General features: G+C 35.7%; 1 protein-coding gene across 7 annotated transcripts in view; it reads right to left on the reverse strand.

Annotated features, from left to right (window-relative positions):
* The window catches only part of RGS7 (regulator of G protein signaling 7), a 260,078-nt gene that overhangs the window by 51,933 nt on the left and 184,085 nt on the right, over positions 1–24,060 (reverse strand). For all 7 annotated transcript variants that reach the window (XM_040552619.1, XM_040552614.1, XM_040552616.1 and 4 more), the window contains 3 exons: positions 10,470–10,534; positions 8,540–8,616; positions 8,315–8,396 (listed from right to left, as the gene is read on the reverse strand). In XM_040552619.1, coding sequence (XP_040408553.1) covers positions 8,315–8,396; positions 8,540–8,616; positions 10,470–10,534 — 224 coding nt within the window. The remainder of the gene's footprint in view (positions 1–8,314; positions 8,397–8,539; positions 8,617–10,469; positions 10,535–24,060) is intronic.

The following is a 24,060-nucleotide window of genomic DNA, read 5'->3' on the forward strand; positions in this document are numbered from 1 at the left end:
TCTTTTATGTTATTTTTAACAGCAGACTGTAATAAATACAGTAAGCTTAAAATTTGAAATTTCCTAAGTCTCAAATGTTAGTGTTTCCTTATGTGACAATCTGTTCTGCTATTTGTCATTGTTCTTATTTTTGGCATTTTTCTAGGAAAGGAGTCTTATAACCCTCAGCTGTCACTATTGATATCACTCACTTCTAAATGAGGGAAAGAAAGCTAATTAGACAATGAATAATAAGCAGAATACCAGAGTTCATTTTTATCTGTCATTTTTATATTCCAGTTTACTTGTGTAGATAGCTAAACTTTGCATAGTTAAACATCTGTAAGAAAAAGGAGGAAAGAGGATGAAAGATTATGAAAAAGAAGTGAGGAGAAAAAAAAAAAAGCCGATGGTGCTCAGCTGAAAACAAAAACAAAAAACAAACAAACAAACAAAAAAACAAATGAGTTATTACCTGGAGGAAACCCCTGTTTGACTCTGGCTATGTGGGAAAGTTTATTTTTCTCAGACAAAGTCTAGCATCAGAGGAGACATTAAAATCCTTTATTGAGCAAGTTGTCAGTAATGCGTAGAAGTGAGTCTCTCACAGCGAAAAACACAGGCTATATTCTCCTGCAATGCAGTAATTTTTCATTTCCCAGAGATGCAAGTTATTGGAGTGTGCAAAATCTGCCAAGGCTTATAAGGAAAGGTTGACGTTTAAGTAAGATTATTTGGATATTTTGTTTTTTACCTCATTTTACTGTGTTACACACTTCAGGGTCAATGAGTAAAAAGGCTTTGCTGCGAAAGAGCTGCACTATTAATGACTTTGATGGTGCAATAGAAAGTCTCAGAGAAGCATTTCAAATGTGCTGAGTACAATTGGTCAGATCTTTTAACAGGATTTAGAAAAGCAGGTGTTATCTTAAAGTTCAGTTAAAGGGGGGTTGCACATTTCCAACACTTTAAAACATTTTCAGAAAACTGTTTTTCTGGCAGTTATCTGATGGGACCTGAACGTTGTTTTAAGTGTAGCTCCCTTTATAACAATTACATCAATCAGCCTCAAATAATTGTCAAAAATTAAATCCAGTAGACAGATTAAAGTCCATTATGGCCATAGGAAAGTTACAGAAATTGTAAAAACTATATATGTTTGATGATGACTTTATATGCGGATACTATCAAGCTCTTTCACCTCCCTAGAACTCCAGACCAAATATCTCTAGGATCAGGCCATAATGTTTTCTAGTTTGTCCTATGGACTCTCTTTTCTGTTTCATATTAGCTCATCTGGGAAGTACAGTGATACTATCCAATTAACATCTATAAATTATATGTAATGATTAGGAAGCAAATCACAAGATTGTTTACAAGTACAAATTCTGTAGAAGCACATTTCAAATTTCATTCTGAGATGTCTCGCAAATTTGGCATCTAATCAGGGGACAATTATAAAAACCCTATACTGAAGTATTGGTATTTTCCCTCATTTCTTCAACCTTTTCATCATTTATTTTAAAGGATGTGTATTATGCTATTAAATACAATCTTTATGGAATAGGAGATAGCATAAATAATTACAGTGATATGGATTCAGTGTAACAATGAAATAAGTGAATACAATTTGGAACACAACTTGCATAGAACAGGCTCAAATTTAGTTATATTCCTGAATTTGAATCCATTTTTAAAATGTGATACATCTTACAAGATGCTGTAACCATCACTGAAAACAGTCTACAGACCATTTGTTGTAGAAAATCTACGGTCAAGTAATATTATGGAAACAAATTAGCCTTACACAGCTTAACTGCTAAAACTTGCCTATATCAGCTAATAAAGATTTACAACCTGTTGGCTTTTAATTACATAAATATAGCTTTTCTATTTTTCTTATTCATTTATTGAACAGATGTTTCAGGTCCAAGAATATTCAATGTCAAATTTTAGTGAACCGATTCCTACAAAGGAAGGATTGTCTTGGTAAGAATTAATAAAAGCTTTGTTAGGATTAAGTGTTCTCTCCTGTTGGAGGTTTTAACAGAGAACCATATAGGCAGCATAGAACGAATTTAAATGCTCAATACATGTCCTCGTTAGCTAATTTTATTTTGACTTATTAAAGAACAGAGATATAAAGTTACAGACTTATTTATTAAATTGAAATGAATGACCAATAAACCTGCTTGTGTCATCCGCTGGAAATATACTGATGCAGAAATAATGAATTATTGATAAACTGCAAATACAGGCATAACCATTTAAGTATAAGTTAAACCCACTATAGACAATCTCTTGTAAAGGAGAGACAACTTGCCATTTGAACCAATTAGTAAAATCAATACTTGCTTTATTAAAGGACTTATTTGAAGATCACTGGCTACTATGAAAACGGCAGAAGGTCCCCTGTTGCTCTGCTCTGCTATGTTTTGATTTGACTTAATGTGGCAAGGAGTGCAATCAATGGATAAAAATTTAACTACAAGTTGTCAAGGTGTTTTTCTTGTTTGGACAATAAGAATGTGGTTCCAAGACCATCAGAAAAAAAAAGAGAGACATTTGATCAATTAGTTTGACAAAACTTTAATTATGTTTGCAGTATGGTAAAACTCCATTGTTTTAAAAAGTAAGATATGGGAAGTCACACTCAGCATGGAACTTAGGATCACTTAAAGCTTCAAAGATTTTCAGCATATTTCCAAAAAAAAAAAAAAAGGAACCTTCTCAACCTAGAATACTGAATACTACTGAGTAGAATCAGACACACAAGGAATTCCAATGGCTGTGCAAGGATCTGCTTGGAACAGGAGAAAAAAAAGATTTACAGAGATTTTCAAGAAATTTAATATAATAAATAAACCCATAAAATTAATCCATATGAGATAAAGCACCTCGAATCTTGGCAAGTATTCTCATGTTCTCACATCCTTACTTGTTTAAAAATGGATCGAGTACAAAGCTGGTCTTTCACCTTAAGAGAACAAGATTTAATTGTATTGGTTTAAAAATATTTCTTTTAGTGGTCTGTGTATCAGAGAAACACATAGCATACAAAATTCATATGAAAAGGATGTTGAAATTTATTTTTTGAGGCTTAAGTCATGTAAAAGTAAACCAGAAGCAGTACTAAAGAATATGCTACTGACAGAATTGATATGCTTAATTCTTTTTGAAAGCTAATCCAATTTCTGATTATTCTTAATTTACAATAGACTATTTTAGGTTTGTAGTGACAGGTTTTCAGAACCAGAAATTATTGTACAGAAATCTGTACTATCCATCTGAATACGAAAAAACACTTCTTTATAGTGAGGGTGACAGAGTACTGGAATAGGTTGCCCAGAGAGGCTGTGGAGTCTCCATCTCTGGAGATACCAAAACCTGCTTGGACAGGATCCTACACAATGTGCTCTCGGTGACCCTGCTTGGCAGAGGGGTTGGGCTAGATGATCTCCAGAGGTCCCTTCCAACCTCAACCATTCTGTGATTCTGTGATTCTGTGAAACAGTATCCATTGTATTTATTCAAGCTAAGGAGCATTAATTTCAATTGTTTGTATAACCTCATATTTGTGTTTGCGAAGATTCTAGTATTTGCAACAGTGCTGCATAAGGAAACCTGTTAAAGTCATCTGGTTTGTTGTCCCTATGCTAAATACTTAGAGTCATTATTGCTTTCTCAATTTTTTTCACCCCCAAAGAAAGCAACCTGCTGTTTTACTAATTCCATACAGAATAACCTAGGTTATTCACTTGAAAAGAAATGACAACAGAAAAGTCTAACCACGTCTGAAAGTGATGATGGGGAATTCAAGTGAAATTTAGAAACTGATTAACTGCCTCTGTAATATACTTGACAGAATTAATTGGATTAAAGCAGCAAGCTGAATTCACACAGAAACATTGCATTTATTCTGAACATTCCTTATTCTTAATACTTCAACTTATTTTCCTAGTTGCTACCAGAATTGTGTCTTACTAAAAACCAAATCATCTCATTTTTCTGTGTCCTTCCATTATCTCATCAGTTCTATTTCACAATTTCTGACCTCTTCATAACCTCAGTTTTAATTTCAGCATTTTCAGTTTGTTGCACTATTGGGGAGAAAGAAGCCAGATTCCTTTTTCCCCATCTGTCCCACCCTTACTCCAGAATCATACTAAATAACAACTCTAAATAATGAGAGTACAAGTTCTTCCATATCGCCCCTAGTTTGCAAGCTAACTATAAGATTTAGAAATATCTGCCTCAAACAGATGCAAATATGGATCATAAACACTATAACTATTTTGTGAAAATAACGCATTGTACAAAGCTTTATTTCATTACCAGAAGCACTGTTGTCTGAGACTGCCAATAGCTGCAACGGCTGCACACCCTGTCTGCTGGAGAGGTAACTCCCTTGTAAAGATACATGGTGAAACGGGTACAAAAGAAGACATGAAACCTGTATGCAGGTACATCACTAGAGAAGTATGGCATTATTTATGTTTGTTCCCTAGAGATGTTTAAAAACTCTATGAAAAATTATGATAAAGCAGACAGCAGGGTTCTGAGGCTAAACAAGTAACTGGCCCAAAAAAGTCCAAGATTTGTAGCACATGAAGTGTGAAATGAAGGATTGCTGCACCTTGGCCAAGTTAAATTCAGTCTTTTGCCAAGTCTTTGAGGCTGATCTTGAAGAACGGGATGGAAAAGTCATTAAAAACAAAATAAATGAAAGAAAAGAAAAGAAAACCCAGAACAAATAACCACAAGTATCTGCTGCATGACCCTAGGCACCCGGTACTATTACCTACTGGCTCAGATGCTGAGGGTCGTGTTCAGACCACATAAAACACAATTTTAAAATACAAACAGGTAACATGAGATTAATGGAGATAGAATCCAATAAAAAGTTATAATAGAAAAGATGAAGGTGTGGGATGGGTGACAAGGTTTTAAAAAATGAAAACGTTACTTTTTTCCTACCTCGCTACTAGGAAACAATGACATGAAACCCCCAAATCTATAAATCAGAGGTGTTTCTGAAACAGTGAATTGGTCTTAAAGCCACATTTGCCCTTACCATTGCTCCTATCCTATACCAAATGTAACTAGCGTTGATAATTTTCCTTACTGCATTAAATTACACAAATACTATTTTTCCTTTTGGAGAAAATATTTTTTTTTCAACTTATTGTAGTGAAACAGTATACAGATGACTTTCAGGAGAAAAAGATACTTTCTCCATTATCTTCTGAATTAATTTGAATCTCAGCAAGTACCCCACAGGCATTTATTATGCATTTCATTTAAATTACATTAATGCGTAACTCAAGAATAAGAGTCCATTCAATAGTTTGTAGCAGCAAGACAGCAGCTTTCCTTGCTTGCTACCTAAAATAATTAATTTTAAAACAAGCCATAGATACTCTCCAGCTAGTGTATTTGATGTGGATTTGAGAATGTTTCAGGGGATTTTCTGTTTCAGTACTCATTTGTCCCTTTTTAGAAAATGTAAGATTATGGGTTTAAAATTCAGATAATAATTCAGGAAAGCTAAGAGTTCTTTTATAGAGACTTTAACCAGGAGTTTGACATTTCTTTTCAAACAAGAACAACTTCTTAATTTGTTTTTGCCTGGAAGGAACAGTCTTCCCTGCTTTAGTTTGATTTGTCACTGCTTTTTGACTGAAGCCCTAATCCTCCTAATCAATTTTCACTCAGTTGCATACTCTGTAATTTATAGAAGTCTCAAAATTAAGGAAATGCTCTCTCTAGGCAGATGGAAAGACAAGGAAGGCTTTTAAGATATGTTTACTCTGCCATTCCAAAAGAGAAATGTGCTGCTATATGTGAATGCCATTAGTCTCAGACCTATCTTAGGTACTAACTATAGTGTAGAAATGATGACATAGACTTTATTGTAGGTCAGCTACTCGGGATCTCCAGAGAGTCTATACAACTTTCCCTGAGATGTATTTCCACAGTTTTATTGTGATTAGTATCTGAACTTGAATGATTAAAACTTGTACAGGAAGCCTCTGCAGGCTGCAATACCTACAATATTTGTCTGAGTATGGCATAAATCTTCTAGGGCCTTCTGTAGCCACCTGCAGGACTGATCTTGACTTGGGACCTATGAAATAATGGTTGTTTTTTTTTTTTTTTTTTTTTTTTTGTTTGTTTGTTTTTGGCAAATGCTCTTTACGTATCAAACTTTGGCTCATTTTCATTATTTTAAACTTATCAGTCATATCAGTGACACTTCTGATACTCAGATCATGCTCCTTTTGTGGGGTTATACTTGCCTGGTTTCACTGTCATACAGCCATTCTTTTTTCATGTCTCCCATTCCTTTAGTGCACTGCTGCACTGTCATTTTGGACTGATGAATTACTTCCCTATTCTATCCCTTTCAACATTTTAAAATATCTATTTTCCGATTACTCACAGACTATTTTTCATATGTATAATTTCTGTACCAGCATGGTAGCCAGTTAGGTAAGAAACAAAGCAGCTAGGGACCAGAAAACCCATGAAAAATCCTGAAAAATGTTTATTTATACATCCAAATCAAAAAGCTAAGAATGAAATATCTGGTTCTCCAAATTCACTTTCAGTTAAAAAAAAAAAAAAGTCCCTAGCCTCTAAATTTTTATCAAAAGATGAAAAACTATAAATTAAGAATCTTTTGTCTGCTCCTCTTTTAATGTTTATTATTTTTAATAGAAGGTTCTGTGAGAATAAATTCATAACATTTTCAAAACTAGTTATTCAGTAACTAGTGAGAGGAGTTGTTCAGCTAAAGTATCAGTGTTTCCCTCTCCATTCTTCTATTTATATCTCTCAAAGTCAGGAGCCTAGATTGCTGACTGTAAGCCAATCTTTTGTCTCTGATATTTCCTAGGTATATCTACAACCAGGTTAAAAAAATCAGCTGGACCAGGCACCTTTATCCACAGTTCAGTCAAAGCTCTTAATCAGATTCATTTTCCTCTTTTGTCTTGGTGCCCTTAATTCTCTACTTCTTATTCTCTACTATATCTTAACTCAAAACTTCATCAATTCATCTTCTCTTCCAAACCTGTAAATAGCACTTCATTCCCAAATTCAAAACCCTTAAATCCATTTCTGCAGCTAATATAAATGTTGTTTGCTTTCAAACTTTACAGGTCCATAGAAACATTCTGTGTCTATTCTATTGGCAGCTCCCATGAACATCAGATGGCAGATTGTTTTTCCTGTCTTCCTTCCTTGTTTTATGCCAGTGACTAGATAATAATGTTCCAGTTTTCTTGTATCTAATGTCTGCGGTTTGAATCTTTCACTTCAAATGATTTTCTCTACTTGATGTTCTTAAATCCTACCTAAAAATCCATTTCTTCTACCACTTTTCCAATTTCACAGTCACGAGTGCAAGCTGACCCTGTCCAAGTTAATTTGAAACTTTCTAACTCTGCCTACCTCTTCTACAGGTATCATCAACGCAACCTTAAACCCTCAAAACAATTACTGGATATAAATCAGAACTAGCTGTTGTAATAACTGCAGTCATCTAAGAACGAGGAATAAAAACGAGTAAGTTTTAGTTACGTATCTATTCAAATGTCAGTGGAAGACATAGTCCATATTCTGTTTCATTGGTAATGATATCAAACTGCATATAGAAATTGAAAGCTTAATGCTGCATAAGAGAAACTGCAGTAAAGTTCTGTAGTAAAACAAACTGATGTGAATATTCACCTCTCAAAGGTTAATTGGAATTGTTGTGACATTTGGCGTTCTCTCTCAAAGTTTTAGCTCTAAGGTAGTTGATTTTGTAAGGACTTTTATTTTTTTATAATTTCAGATGGACTGTGACAAGGAGCTCTGACAAATCTTGTTAAGTCAGTGTATGACTTTCACAGCTCAAAGCCAACAATATCTAACCTTTATGTACATTAAAAATAGCCTGAAAACATGACTACAGTGAAGTTGGAAGGCTTAGCAAGAAAAAAAAAAAAAAGATTAAAATACTCAGATTTATTTAAAACTATTTTTAGTTACGTTGATAATTTTGGTAGTGTGACTCGTACCTTGCAAAACCTTTGAGACTGTAAAAGTCAAAGAAAAGTATCTTTTGATTATTCAAGAAATCAGACACAACAAATCTATTCACTGAAAACCCCAAACTGAGTGTAAACATGTATGCAGTCTTCAGTAGTACAATGATATAAATTATAGATCCTCCCCAACCTATGGCCTACAGCCCTTTTAATTGTTCCCAAACTTCCCCAACACTCCACAGAGGCTAACATTCATCAGCGGTCCCACTCATAGGCAGAGCAGCCCCACCAGCACTCACCACCGGCCGGTGCACGTCCCAGAATGCTCGCTCCTGGCTGTCAAGAATCTTCCGCTCTATCTTGTCTCTCTTCTTGTCTACTCTGTCAATGTTATAGGATATTTAAAAGAAACAGTGTTAATGACAGCAATTTGAAACATAAGAGGTGTCCAATCACTTTTTCATCCCCTTCTCCCTTCAAAAAACATGCACAAACCCCAAATCCTCATCTTCAAAGGAACTTACTTTGCTTGTGCTTCAGCTTGCATAAAAATAAACTCCCACTTTCGAGCAAATGCTCGCTGTAGCCTGGCCAAACTCTCCTGAAAATACATCACAGTTTTATTAGGTTAGGTTGTTACCTTTCCATCCTCCACCGCTCTCCCTAATCCCCCACCCCACCCCCAAAAAAAGGTGTAATATAAGCCATAATATGTGTACCAATGTAAATGTACCTTACTTGTCATACAAAATGTTTGTTTGACACCAACCAGGATGGAATACTACATCTATCTTCTTTTGGATGTCCTGACTATTTTAGCTTTGAAAATTTGATAAAGGTGTATACAACCCCCTAGCAGAACATGGGATTTCTGAAGCATTTTTATGTACTGGGTGTTGGCTGGGTAATTTTGTAATAATACAAAACCACATTCTCATTTTAGAAGTACTTAATTGTGAGAGGTAACAACAGTACTTTCCATATTGGACGATCCCCATGACAACTTTCATCAGTTGTTTATACAAATGACTTGTGTTGGCAACATATAAATTTAACTAAAATATAATAACAAAAAACTATGGATATTATGGTAATATAGGAATCGTCCAAGTTATTCACAGCTATCCCCACTTTAAAATAAATGCAGACTATAGTTATTCACTACTACACAGGAAATATATATATGCTATAGCCTACTAATAATAACAGTAAGAATATTTGCAAAACCTTATCAAAAATCTTTCTTCTAGAACAGCTTTATGGTCTGCAATGGAGTTTTTCTAAGTGCTTTCCAGCTTAAAAGGCAGCAGTATGCAGTATGACAATACTCAGAAGGCTGAGGTTCTTAACTTCATCCATAAAGACCCCAGTTACCTCTGTACACTGCTTTTACATTACATGTAGATTACATGAAGAATTGTCTGTAAACTTCCTAAAAAAATGTGTTGTTTTAACTGTATTTCTACGTATTGCAGAGGTATCTCTATGAAATACTTACTGAAAATAAAGATTGCAGAGAGGAGAGAGGAGACTTTCTAGAGATCTTGTCAATACCAGTAAAGGCTCTCAGGATAGTATACTGGAGGTGAATTTTCTAAGGCATGTAAGTATAACATTATGCATACCCCACAGTGCAGTACACTGAAAAGCAAGTTTGTGCCAGAAGAAGCAATAGAGTGTGTCAGCACGATGCTGTGGCTGGCGTATTTGGCATGTTGAGAGGTCTGGCTGACTATCCTGCTATCATGTCATAGTAACACAGCTGGACAGCTTTCAGTGCAGAGCCAGGACTGTGCACGAATTTTCTGTTGACTTTTTCATGAAAAATTCAGGAACGTTGGGGGGGGGGGGGGGGAAGGGCATACGGTGACGGAATTCAGCACATCTCCTTGGTGAGTGCCATCCTCATCACCTAATCAAAATCTCTCCTTCTCCTGCTCTTCCTGGCCTCAGTTATCTTGCCTTCTTGCCTGGGGCAGAGGATGACTTTCAAAGAGTGGGAAGAGCCTCTGCTCTGACTGTCTTTGCCTCTAGTCTAACTGATGGGACTAAGACTCAAGTGCCAGCATCACCTTTAAGAATGAGATTTATACTTCTACAGCTACTAAATGCTTTTGAACACATTGCTAGAGATCCTTCATTCAAACCTTACATGGTGTAGAGTACATTTGCTTTCAAACACTTGAAGGGTATGTGGGATTTGCGAGCAGTTGTTTCTGATCCTGGCATGACGATCTGAGCAGAGTAAAATTAGAGACAGACCAAAATCTCAACTCTTGCCTAGCCAGCCTTCACTACTGTCTCTCAAATAGCATTTCTGACTTCTGAGCAATATCAGACCCACATGCTGGCAAAAGGTGGATAACTACAGAATGCCTGTAGTTCTCATGCTTAACATTATTTTACATGCTAATTAGGCCCAGCAAAGAAATTTACTTTTCCCCAGGTACTTACAGCTTCATAGTCTGCTAGCTCTAGCCTTGCTTTGTTTTGCATTGTCCGCTTGCAGAGATAAACCGCTGAAACAGAATAAAGTGGTACAGAATTTGCTACTATCTCACAAATGCAGCAGAACAGAGACCTAGAGGCTTCATCTATATTTGGCTGCTAGCTTCTTTTATTTTAATTTCTCCCTCTATTCTAAAAAGCTTTAAATACAGGATCAATGCTACAAGTATTGTAACTGAAATGATGGGTCAGATACAGAGATTCATTAAATAATTATAAAATCTAATTTATGCAACAGACAGCATATACAAAATGCATGAGATAGTTGCATGGCCAGGGAACTAACATGTTAAAGAGAAAATGGCAAAAACATTTTTAAATGGTGTGTGTTGCTTATAAAGTGTAAGAGTTTTATTAGGATATATGCCAATATATATACACATACATACATATATTCTATATAAGCCAAATAGGTTTTTAAGAATGTGTATACAGAATTTTATTTTTCTATATTTTATACTTAGAAATCCCTAAATTTCAGTCTGAAAAACTTTTAATTAAAAATTAGTTCCAAAGAAGATTTAAGTCTCATACAGTATGGTCTGCTATAACTAATATTTAAAATAGAAAATAATGAGACCAAAAAAATTAAAAAGGAGTACCTTGTATTAGATACAAAGATAAAGAGAAATATTTTATTTATTTTAAATCCAAAATCCTTCAGCAGATCTGTTCTGCCTCCACCTCATCCTGACTGAACAGAACTGTAACTAAAAAAATGGAACTAAATACTGAAAGGATGCAGGGATGAAAATGAAAGTTAAGGCTACATATACAGCACGTTGGTTTGCATTAGATTAAAAGCTTGATCCTGAAGTCTTTATTCTTTATATTCTTCATATTCTTTAATGAAGTACATTTCCAACAGATTCTTCACATGAACCCCAAATATTGCACAATTTCTCCCAACTGTAAGATGAGCAGGGAAGCACAATTCCTTCTGCTAAGGTCTGGGAGCATTGTTTACCTGTATCAGTACCTGAGAGCACCTTCTCATGTGTGAGATGGAGGAATCTTTTGATCAGTGTAGGTAAGAATACCGTAATTTGTCTGTGGTCTCTATGATCAGCAAATCAAGCTGATATTTACTGTTTCTACCTAGGAATGGGCCATGCCTCCTGCCTCCCAACTGCTAACCTGTCCACTATGGAAGCAAAGAGAAATAACTTCATATAGGAACATAATTGCTGCAATTACTAGGAAAAAGGACTTGCTTATCTTATATTTGGCTTTGCTTTTTAAGGTAGTCAAACCAGTTATATTTTACACATAAAGATATATTTTTATGTCTAACAAATCACAGAATCACAGAATGGTTGAGGTTGAAAAAGACCTCCAGAGATCATCTAGTCCACTCCACACTGCTCAAGCAGGGTCACCTAGAGCATGTTACACAGAATCGCATCCAGGTGGGTTTTGAATATCTCCAAAGAAGGAGACTCCACAACCTCTCTGGGCAGCCTTTTCCTGTGCTCTGTCACCTGAACCATAAAGTTCTTCCTCATATGGCGATGAAACCTCCTGTGGTTCAATTTATACCCATTACCCCTTGTCCTATCACTGGCCACCACTGAAAAAAGTTTGGCCCCACCCTCTTTACATTGTCCCCTCACGTATTTATACAGGTTGATAAGATCCCCTCTCAGTCTCCTCTTCTCTAGGCTAAACAGGCCCAGCTCACTTAATCTTTCCGCATAGGACAGATGCTGCAATCCCTTAATCACCTTCTTGGCTTTACACTGGACCCTCTCTAGAAGTTTTACATCCCTGTTGCACTGGGGAGCCCAGAACTGCACACAACATTATTCCAGATGTGGCCTCACCAGAACTGAGTAGAGGGGGAAGATCACCTCTCTCAACCTGCTGTCCACACTGCTCCTGGTGCAGGCTAGGATCCCATTAGCCTTCTTGGCCACAAGGGCACACTGCTGGCTCATGGTTAACTTGTTTGTCCACCACGACCCCCAGGTCCCTCCCTGCAGAGCTGCTATGGGTGCCTGGGGTTGTTCCTCACCAGCTGCAGGACCCTGCATCTGCTCTTGCTAAACCTCATGAGGTTCCTCTCCGCCCAACTCTCCAGCCTGTCCAGGTCTCTCTGAACGGCCGCACAGGCCTCTGGTGTGTCAGCCACTCCGCCAAGCTTTGTATCATCCGCAAACTTGCTGAGGGTGGAAACCCACACTGGTGGATGCTATTTCAGTGGAACTGATGACAAGCACTTCTTGTAACTCCAGCTGCAGTTACAAGTGTTACTTGATGCAAAATGTAGTTATAATTTGACACAGTTTTTGCCTATTTTTTCCTCATTTTGTATGTTATCTATTTTCTTTCACATTTTTCTTTTTTTGCTTTCCATTCCCTTAAGAAGCCATGGCCACTTCCTCTGTTTGTTATACTCCTATATCCCCCCATTGCAATCTCCGTGTCTGCAAAATTTATAAATACAGATACAAATCCACTAATCACACAACAAGTACATCAATCAAAGAGTTTCTATAGCCTCAGTTTCCATCCATTTTAATAATACGATACAGTTACGCTAATGCATTGGCATGCATGCTGAAATGCCACAAAAATGTGAGGGGATGAATTCCTTTGTACTTAGGCTTCATCCACAATAAGTACAGTGGTAGGAAAATACTGAGGACGAAAATGCTATTCGTTATTTAGATCCTCTGACAGTGAAGCATTTTCCTCTCTTTTCCTTCAAAATCAGTTATTTACTGAACATGAAAACCATTCATAAATTCCCTGAAAATATTAGCAATAAAGTGTATATTTAATAGACATGTGTAGACAGTTCTAATAATTCTAAGCATTAAAATTTGTCTATTTCAAGCAACCTAATTTCATCTGAACAGAAACAAAACAATCTCCCTGCTCTCTGTGCATGCTTAATCTTTTGTAAACCCTATAGTCATGGTCCCTGTTAGAGGCACCCCTAATTAGTTTAGCAATTCCTTGAGTCCCACAGTGGATATATTCTGGGATTAGCATCTTCTGCTACATCCAACAAAAGTCACTGCTGTAGAGGTGGCTGACTGTCCACCTTTCTGTCAGGGCACGCTTTAACAAAAGAAGCATCTTCAGATCATTGAGTTCTCAGCACTGGCAAAACAACCACCAGGTCACCAGGAGTGGGTGAGAATGGAATTAGCTTGCCATACTATTAACCTGATATTGTGTCCAAGAAAACCCTGTCTTCACTGTGTGAGTGCACTGCAGTATCTTCCCCCAGCGTTTTTTTAATGACCTATTTGCTCCAGCTCCATGGCATATAGTCCATACAAGAATGCTTGTTTTTCATTATGTCCATACCTTAGCCAAGACTCAGAAAATCATGTTCAGGCTTCAGACATTTTCTCTGGAATATCCAGATGCCCTCCCTTTCAGGCATCTAAAGGTTAAAATACCAGTGGCCTAGATTCTTTAAGTCAAAAATATTTCTAGGTGCCAGAGTATGCCCAAGAAAGATTTAGTTATCTGGGAAATATGATGTGTTTACTAGTGAAGAAGAAGAAAATAGTTCTGAAGAATGTTCTAACAATTACATCCTTATCATAAAAGTGCATGTTTGAGGATCTATATAAGAACTATTATAGTCACATGAGAAGGTGGCAGTAGCTCAGGAATTTGAGTTCACTAGTTCACACTCCTGTTGGCATAAATCCTCAGCTTGTCCATAGCAAAATTCACTAACAGGCTGGAATGCAAGAAGAACGTGAAAATCTCTTATTTTCAGCCAGAACCTCTGAAGACACAGAAAAATATGTTTTTGTTCTTTCAGCTTTTGGAGCAATGAGATCTGAAATATGGATGCTGCTGCCTTTTGCTGGTACCATTCCTTTTCTGCACCGAAACATGTAACTTGGCCTTGAGCGTCAGGGCGGGGGGAGTGATGTCATTGAGTCTCCTGTTCCTGTCTCAAAGCAGAGTCATGATCCTTTGACATTTCAGAGAATGACAGTGTCTGCTTTTCTAATCCCATGGTTTGTATGAGTTTTCAGTGTTTTTACAGCTTGATATGGAACTAAAATCTGCTGGAAGGTTCTGATACTAAAAGCTTATCAGTTCTCTTATCTTCACATATACTTTTCTAGCACAAAAACATGATGCAGTTAATGACATCATACCCAGTGTTGTGTTTCCCATTTTTTCCCCAAAAACATGAACATCTGCATTTGTAGAATGGAAATTACAATAACGGAGAAGACATTTTCAGCTCATCAGTGTTCATTTATGATCTGTTAATGAGAGACGTTTGGAACTGCATATTCCATTGAATTACCAGACTCCATCATTATCGGATGGTCTTTGGTAATTGTAGTGTATTGGCAGTTTGACAGACTCTGTAAAATTCTGCAGTTTGCTCTTGTGCCTGAAGGAAGTAAGTTGTCAAAATACTCTATTTTTGTTCTTACATATCTTCTTGTGGTCATACTGCTCCATATTAGAACACAAGGCATTTCCGAGCCAGAAATGTTTATGCTTTAAAGCAAGGATGCTGAAAGAATGAAGAAAGTTTGAAAGGCTTCAAAGAAAGGGAAAAGTATCTAAATTTAGCCAATAATCACCATTTTATGAAGGAGAGTACTATTAATTGCCTATGTTAGGAACAAGAAGATCGGGCTGCAGCTATTCTTTGGGTCAGTCCTGAAGCAGGTTCTAGTTTTGAGCCTACACTACTCTAAAGCAGTACAGGTGGAGGCCCATTCATTTGCAGTACATGCAACAAATAAAAGGGCCACCTTTACTGAAAGTGACCCCCCAGGACCCTGCTCAGGACCCTCAGTGCTCCAAGGAACTATAAATGCCCCAGGCAGCCCATCCAGAGCCTCTACTGTGGCACCCACTGGCCCAGGAGCTGAATTTAAGCACAGCTACTTCCCATGGCCCCTGCTTGAGCTACACTAGGTATGCCTGTAACCAGCCCTGAACCTTACCAGTGCTGCTCTGACTTCCTGGTTGAAACCAGGACCTTCCCGTTCACTTACAACCCTGACGGTGAGGACTTTGCCCCTGCTTACACTGTTGACACCCACAGCTCTCGCTTACGTTCTGTTGCAGAGCTGCATGCCTTTGCCATTCTCTGACAAGGGTGCTGAAAAATGCTTAACATATGGATGAATGATAAGCAGGGAACAGGGTCTGATTAATAACCTCAATTTACTATATATGGACTGCCACATACCATCTTATTTTTAGTGCCAGTGTATTCTGATGGATTTTGCAATCAACATAATTGCCTACACTAAAGTGAACTGTGTATTAGATGCTATATGCTTTACAAGTTACTGATTAGCATGAGAAAACTGATTTTCCAGCCATTTTAAACACAGTATTAATATGCAGCAATTCATAATGAAAGATGGCCAGTGACATATATAAATGGGCATCTGAACCACAAAATAGTACTAAAACACACTTTGGAAAACTCTGCTCAGGTGTTCACAAAACCTGGAAAAATTGAGAGTTTAAAATGAGAATCAGAAGTGTTCTACAAATAGCTGCATGAAGAGAGTGTCTGGGCTTTCTCTCTTGTAAGTTTTTAAACTGATATATCCAAAATAATCCATTGTCATGGTTAACTACCTTTGTTTCTTGCTCTTGACTGCTCAATTGTACTTGAAAGCTCACTGAAACCTTTTTTTTTTTTCTTTTTTCTTTCTTTCTTTCTTTCTTTCTTTCTGGTAATTCCAGGTTTTATTCTAGAATCAAGAAACTGGACTGATAATGCACTGTATTATGTACACTTACTGAAAGGAAATAAATAAATAAATAAATAAATAAATAAATAAATAAGAGCTTCCAACCAATAGTTAAAGTTGGGAATTTAAACTTGTTTCTAAAAGGGGCCTAAATCTCTGCTCCACAGAGCAGAGAAAAAGCTTCAGCTAAATTCAATGGAAGTACAACTGGGCCTCTGAAGACCACAGATAATGCCACCTACACATCCACCACCATGTACACTAACTTAAACTCCTTGCATAACTGTCCTAGTGCCAATAGTGTTACAGCTTGATTCAGCCCCAGATGGTGGGTGTAACTCTCAGCAAACACTCATTTTCTTCACTTAGGCCAGATTAAATTTATAGTCTCTTTGAGTCAAAATTCTGGTTTCAGAGTCAGTGTGTACCTGCCTAGTCAGTATTTAAAGAGCAAGGAAAAAGGAAATACTGTAAGTTCCAAGGGTTTCAAAGTGCCCTGTGGGCAGACAGAAGTTCTCCATCTACGAGTGTCTGCATTAGATGCAGAATTACAGGACAATCAGCACAGAGCACGACTACAGAATAGAAAAAATGAAATCGACTATCTTATTTAAGCATCAGGATTTCCAGGGCTATTTATGCCATTTTTAGGTCAGCTCTAAAAAAGTATTTTTTTTTCTCTTTGTGACAGCTAGTGAGTTTCACTTAGTCTTTAAAAAAAAAAAAAAAAAAGTATAACTTTCTTTTGGGATGACAAATGGGTCAGCCTCATGTATCAAGAACTACACTTTTCAGTAAACGCTAAGAACATTAAATACAAGTAAGACTGCGATAGTTTATGTGCACTAAACTGCCAAATGGTCAAAAACATAATTTCTGGAATAGTCCTACCATTTAATACCGATAATATCTACCAATAATCCTACCTTTTAATCTCTGATCACAATAGTTCTATATCATTTAAGGAATGTGATTTGATTATAAATTTGGAAGAGTAGAGCCAAATTAATTATGAATTTTTATATTAACCAAGGGCAAGAAAGAAAACCAATTTCAAACAGAGAGCTCAAGAACTAGAAAAGGGAAATCCATCTTTTACACAGAAAATTCCTCAGATTATGTTGCCTGAAAAAATTCTGCAGGTTGACAAAAAAAAAAGAAAAAAAAAAAAAGGTTTCAGAATAAAGACCACCCAACCCACCTAAATTATGGGATCAGTTAAGGAATATCCTGCTGTCAAATCTAATTTAAAATTGTATCCATTGAATTACTTCATGCTTCCTGATATTATCATAATGTTTTCAATTTGCATTGAAAAATTTATTTAAAATTGTATTCATTGAATTATTTAATGCTTCCTGATATTATCATAATGCTTTCAATTTGCAAATTTGCATTCAAGAACTTAATCACCTGCATTGGCACAAAAAAAATAATAATAATAAAAAAATTGTATCTCCTCACAGGTTCTCATTTAATAGGGGCTCATATGAATTTGATATAAAACTTCTAACAAATCCGAATACACTGATTTTGCATAGAAACCACTTAGGGCATGTGCAATTCAAGACAAGGCTGAGAAGACAAAAGATGGAGAGCATTCTCTTCTAAACTGCAAAAGCCAGCTACAGGGACAGCATCAGAAGACGGTCATTACCTGACAAAGGTGTCAGTTACTCAGTGCCCACCCAGCAAAGGGCTGCAGTAGCAAGGCTACAGAAAAATACATTTTTTGTCACAGCCTGAAGCTCTAATTTCCATATTAATAATGAAACAGAAAAACAAAAACAAACAAAAAACACAAACTGTGATTTGAAAGTAATTCTGAACTTTATGAGTTATGTTTATAAATCTCAGAACTTATTCTGATAGATTATATCTCTATTTATATGGGGCCTAGATGCAGATTGTCAATGCTTTTAAATAAAGCTATTAAAGTAATGCTGTGCATACTTTAATGTGCATACAAACGCCTTGGCCAAACACATTTTACATGTTACACGTATTATGGAAATTTACACATACATGGAAAGAAAAATTTGGGTAAGTAAAAAACTCTGAAGTTGTGAGCTGATTGGAGAGCATTTTCAGGAAATGCCTCCTGCTTACAGAGCCCTCTCTGTGGTGGTTTGTCAATGTCGGAATTAGCAAGGTTCAGAACAAAATTCAGGACATGTTTGTTGAAGTGAGACTTTCTTTTCATCATTTATATGACAGAGATAGCTCCTAATGAGTAAATGATATAGCTCTAGAGAGTAATATAATGGAATAAATCCAGAGCGGAAAAAAAAAAAAACCACTTGTAGGTCACCTAGTCCATCTTTCTGTTAACACAGGTCTCTTTCCTAAAGTACTTTTCATTGTGTTCTGCCCAGATTAAATTTTGTGCATAGCAAGCACTGGACCCAGCCACATTTCCTGAGGGACAATTCTGTTTGATAGATTGTAGTCCTCACTTAGTCCTGTCACCAAGAGCTTAGCCAACACATTCTGTATATGTAGTTTCTCAAAGAAAAGCCACTCACTTAAAGAGCCATGACCCAGTCTTATAAAAAAAAAAAAAAAATTAGTAAATTAGTTGAGTCTGGTGGAAAGTGTCTGTTTCTTACTACACCTGGAAACAGAGTAAATTTTGAGATACTTTGAGGCAGGTCCTTAAAAGAGGGATCTATTAAGAACCTAAGAGAATTTCTTGTGTGAGTCATTGCCGACATACTCTTGCTGACACAAATTGTTGAAAAAATAAATATTTGGCATCAAGAATCAAGATTATAGAATATCAGAGCTATCCACAAACTATTTACACCATATTGGTAAATTTCTCCTAATTCTCAAGGCATACATTTTAACAAATATATTTTTATTCATATCTGACAATTTATATAGAACAAAATGCTACTCTGCTACCAGTTTTGCCCCAAGCTACTGACTCATATTTATGGATTAATTTCCAGAGATGCTGAGCACATGCAGTTTCCCAGCAGAGCTCAGGCACACAATAGGGCTTAATATTTCTCAAATCCAGACTGCTTACTGCTAAGCTGTTGCCAAGGGAATCCTGCCTGAGCATTTGGGGTAAAGGATATAATGCCTCCTCTGCATCCTCTATATAGAAGTCCTCCTTCTTGCCAGTTATTCCAAGCAAAAGAGTGCAGAAGAATGTGTAAGAAAGAAAATTCCTAACATAATCAACATTTCAGAGAGGAATTTGAAGGTAGGTATGTAAAAGAAGTAGACGACAAACGCTAGAGAGAAAATTATGCAAAAATTTTCAATATATGAAAAAAATTATGCATGACTGCAATTACTTTACAGGCACTATGTACTCTTTAGAATAACTGCAAGCTTTGCAGAGAAGAAGTAAGTGAGCCAGGTGCTATGGCTCATGTTCAGAAGGGAGCAACAGAGGCTGAGCATAGGGAGGCCTATGTCAGTTTAATTTATATGATAAGAAAGTATCTCTAAGAAGCAAGCTTTGTATGGACTTACTTGTTAGTTGAATTATCAAGAAAAAATAAAATGGATGGACTTTTGCTTTCACAAAAAGGCTGGAGAACAATCGCATTGAGACAACAACTTTCATATAACAGAAGTAGATGATTTCTATATTTTACTGTAAATCAGACTGGATAGGAATGTTTATAGAACTGCCACAGAAGTTTACAGGCAGCACTTGTTCTTATTCAGAAAAGAAGCATATACTTTTAAAGGGAGTAATTAATAAAGGCATTATCTCTTGCAAGTGTTCTAACTTCCTAGAACACTGCATTCACAGCATGTCTTTAACTAGAGGGCTACTAAAGATAAACTTAAATTTACTAAAAAAAAATAATAAATTACTAATTTACTAAACATAATTTAAAATTTGTCATTCTTCAGAACAGCAGAATTTAAGAATTTACTTTTTATGTATAGAAAAATATATTATTTATTGTCGTTTATTGAACACAAAGTCATGCTTTTAAACTCACATTGCAGTATCAGTTATTTACTGTGTTCTCCATAACCTACTAAAATTCTGAAAACTCACCCATTTCTAACTTCTCTGGGAGAAAGGCACACACAAAAATTACAAGGCTGAAACAGCATCTTCTTGCAACTATATAGGTGCAATTGACTGTTGTCTTCTAGTAGTCCAAAACTCTTTTACATTTTAAATGATCGTGGCACTTTCAAAATCTTATTCTGACTCTCCTTTGAGAGTCTTTTTTTCTTTTTTTTTTTTTTCTAAACGTATAGTCAAGAGTAAGAAAAGGACTGTATATTACAGACACTTTTGAGTCTAAATATCAGCAAAAGCAGACTAGAGAAATAATGAATAAAAGTTACAGATTCTCCTTCAGAACCTACACATCTGAAATTCTTATTCTCTTATTCTCTAATTCTCTTACATTGTCACAAATATTTCGCTTTGTTTGCTTAGGCTTAAGCTTGAGATTTTAAAACTCAAAAACAATTTGCATTTTGTGGTGAATGGAATTTTCCCCTAACCCCTCATATTTCTTAGTTATCTCATTCAAACAAGAGAATAGTAAGAATTCAAACTCATCACATTTGCAGCAGTTGTGTTTCACTACATCTCCAAGAGATTTGGACTAATCCCATGAGAGCTGAGGCCATATGTATATGGAATAATAATTTCATATGTGATATTATATTTACCCATTCTTAGATTAAATGGATTTAACAAGTGTCCATCTTTAATTATATCTCAATGAAATTAACTGTTTTTAATCTGCTAGAGAAAAAAATATGTTAGTAAAAAAATTATATCTACAAGAAAAGAAAAATGATTATAGGTAGATAGCATGCACAGCCATTTGCTTCATTCATTTCCAGAGCCTGTTTTTTGAACTGAAATCTAATTCTATATGTTACAAAAACAAATTTTAATTCAGGAACATGGCTTAACAAACAGGAAATGCAAAGTGACTTGAACTACACCATACTTAAAAAATCAACAAATAATAATACTAAAAAAGTGAAATGTGCATATTTTTATTAATAAAATCCCACTGAATCCAATGGGGTTCTGCACAGAACAATATGTCTTGTATGGGTAGCCTTCAAGGTATATGGCATTAAAATGGTTCTTCAATAGACAGAACCAAAAACCCAACTTTTGAAAAAATAAGGCATCTATCCTGACATATTTTATGACATGATTTTCAAGGGAAGGAAAAGGAGATTTTCCACAGTTTGTGAATATTAACATTTTCTTAGTAGCCTCAGAATGACCATCTGATCACTGTTTTGATAGCTAAAATCATAGCCAAAGGCTATACAATTCCACATTGACGTACAGTAAATTAGTCCAAACTCTGTTTTTGTCACCAAGACGCAGTGCTACACTATGGCTTAATTATGAGAAGTATCCTGAAGTTTCTTGAAATTATGGAAGATTGTTTTTTTTTTTTTTTTTTCTTTACATTTTCCTAAGATTAATCTTTTTTATGAAAATATGTAATATTAAAGTCTAATATGGCTCAAGAAATGATATTTTAGAGAAGATACTAACTTATTTTACAATTATATAAGGATATTTCCTTTTTAGTTAGCTCTGGTAATAAACTAACACATGCAGTACCTCAAGATCATTTAATTTCTAGTTTCATTATTTTTCTGGCTGTATTCTACATTCTGGACAGTAGCCCAGCTATGCTTGAGTAATCATAAATGGTTGGGTGTAATTTTTAAATTAAAATAAAATTTTAGTGTGTTTTCAAAGACTTGTAAAATTAGGTCAATGGCAAAGAAACTGGTTTGCTTTGTTATTAGCTTTGATAAAGGAAGATTACAGAGGAAGCCTATTTCTTGCTTGCTTGCCTGCTTGCGAGACTCCTAATGCCTTCCAGTCATTTGTTTTAGGAGGTAGAGATTCAAGCTTGTTCTGGATATGTCCATTAAAACAGAAGCACAGCACAGTACAATAATACATGACAAGTACTAAATGCATTTATGTATCTGTAATAGCATAAATTCTATTTATTATACTTTCTAGTAAGTAACAATTACTGTGAAAATCTGCAGAACCTTTTTGGAGTGTGTTTGGGATGGAATTTAATATCATCAAATTGCTTCAATCCTACTTTAGATTTACTTTGGATTTTTGAGTATTATATATTTGAGTTTTCTTTACTGTTGTGATGACCATTTGTTTACAACAGATATGTGATCCTTTTTGCAAGGCGCTTGTTTAGTTTCCTTATCTTCCTTCTGTTTGTATGCAGAGAAAGCTATCAGAAAAAAAAATAAAAAATCCTCAGGCCACGAGGCAAAGGCTAATTTCTGGGACTGGGAAGAGGCTAACCCAATAAGAATACTATTGAAAAGTTATTATAAAAAATTACTTTCCTGTGAATGCTCTAGCCTTAGCCAATTCTGGCAATTCACAGCTGCCTTAAGTAGATCTAGTGTAGGCTGTAGGTAGGTTACTTATAGGCTCTTAATTCCAAAGGAGAAATGACATGGCAGGGTTGGGATTTTCCCTTCCTTCACCTAACTGCAACAGAAGAACTTAAATTCACCAGTGGAACATATTTTACAGGTCTTATATTAAATCTCAAAAGATCTCAAGCCAGTACATTTACTGCTCAACAAAGGGAAGAATCTGATAGCAAATTAAATTTTGTGTTTCTGGCATGAAAAAAAATGCATAGATTATGTAAGAATTCTGTTCACTGACTGACTAATGTATATAATTCATGGCCCAAGCCAGTGACTAGCTGTGACTAGAAAGTTATAGTTTCTCTGATTTAGATTAAAGGATATTAATAGAAACTTTCTCAACCTGATCTCAAGTTCAGACCTGTTAAGTGCATGCTTATTTATTAAAATTCTCCCAGTAATGTCATACACACTAGAGCTACACAACTCAATGTCTCTTAAAACCACCACAAATTACTTTCTGATCTTTAACATATTAGAAGACTATATTGAAGTGTCCCTTTGAGGAAAGCAAATAACACTTTCAAGGAAAGAAAAAAAAATGCAATAAGTGGTAAATCAAGCATTTCTCCTTCAGAGATTAATTCCCTTGCATGGAGTGGCTAATCACTCAGATGCAGTATGAGTGAATCTTTGCTCCTTTGTAGCTTTTGATAGCTACTTCTTGGACATCTTCACTTATCAGCATGTTATAAGAACGAGCATTTTTCTCATTCTATAGAATGAGGCACTCTTTGCAAACTTTACGTTGAAGGCACTCATCTCTGCTGAAAGTCTCAGCATGAAATTGTTTTATTTAGCAACGTATTTGAAATCAAACTAAGTCAGCTCCAGAAAAGCAAGAAATGTCCATTGGAACCATCCACCCTTACACTGATCCCTGCAGTCTTCAGCTTCCAAGAGCTGAGGTTGAATCCTTATTACAAGTGAATACCAACCTAAATTTCCAAAAGGCTGTAGACACTCCAAATTTTAGTTTTTGTAAAGATAAGCTATCATGCACATGCTTATGCCCTAAATAAGTGACCTGGTCTTCAGATGAGCTGAGTACTTACAGTCTGCACTAGAATGAACAGGAGACAGTTCATAGATAATTCCTTTTCTTGCAAAATTATGTCATTGTTTGCTGTACAGAGGCATCTAATTTTAGTTACCATTTTTGAAAAGCTTAGCCTAAGGCTTTTTGCAATACTTTAATACCTATTATGTTTAGAATTTCCAAAGTACATAAATAATTATAATGTATAAATTGTGAATAGAAATCCACAAAACAGGGAAATAAATAAGGTATTTTCTAATACAGTTCATATTAGAACCATATTAGTTTTCATAACAAATATTTTTTTTTTTTTCTGTTGTTTGTCAGAAGTAAGAGATCTAAA

This window comes from Cygnus olor, chromosome 3 (assembly GCF_009769625.2).
Source record: "Cygnus olor isolate bCygOlo1 chromosome 3, bCygOlo1.pri.v2, whole genome shotgun sequence".
Lineage (NCBI taxonomy): Eukaryota > Metazoa > Chordata > Aves > Anseriformes > Anatidae > Cygnus > Cygnus olor.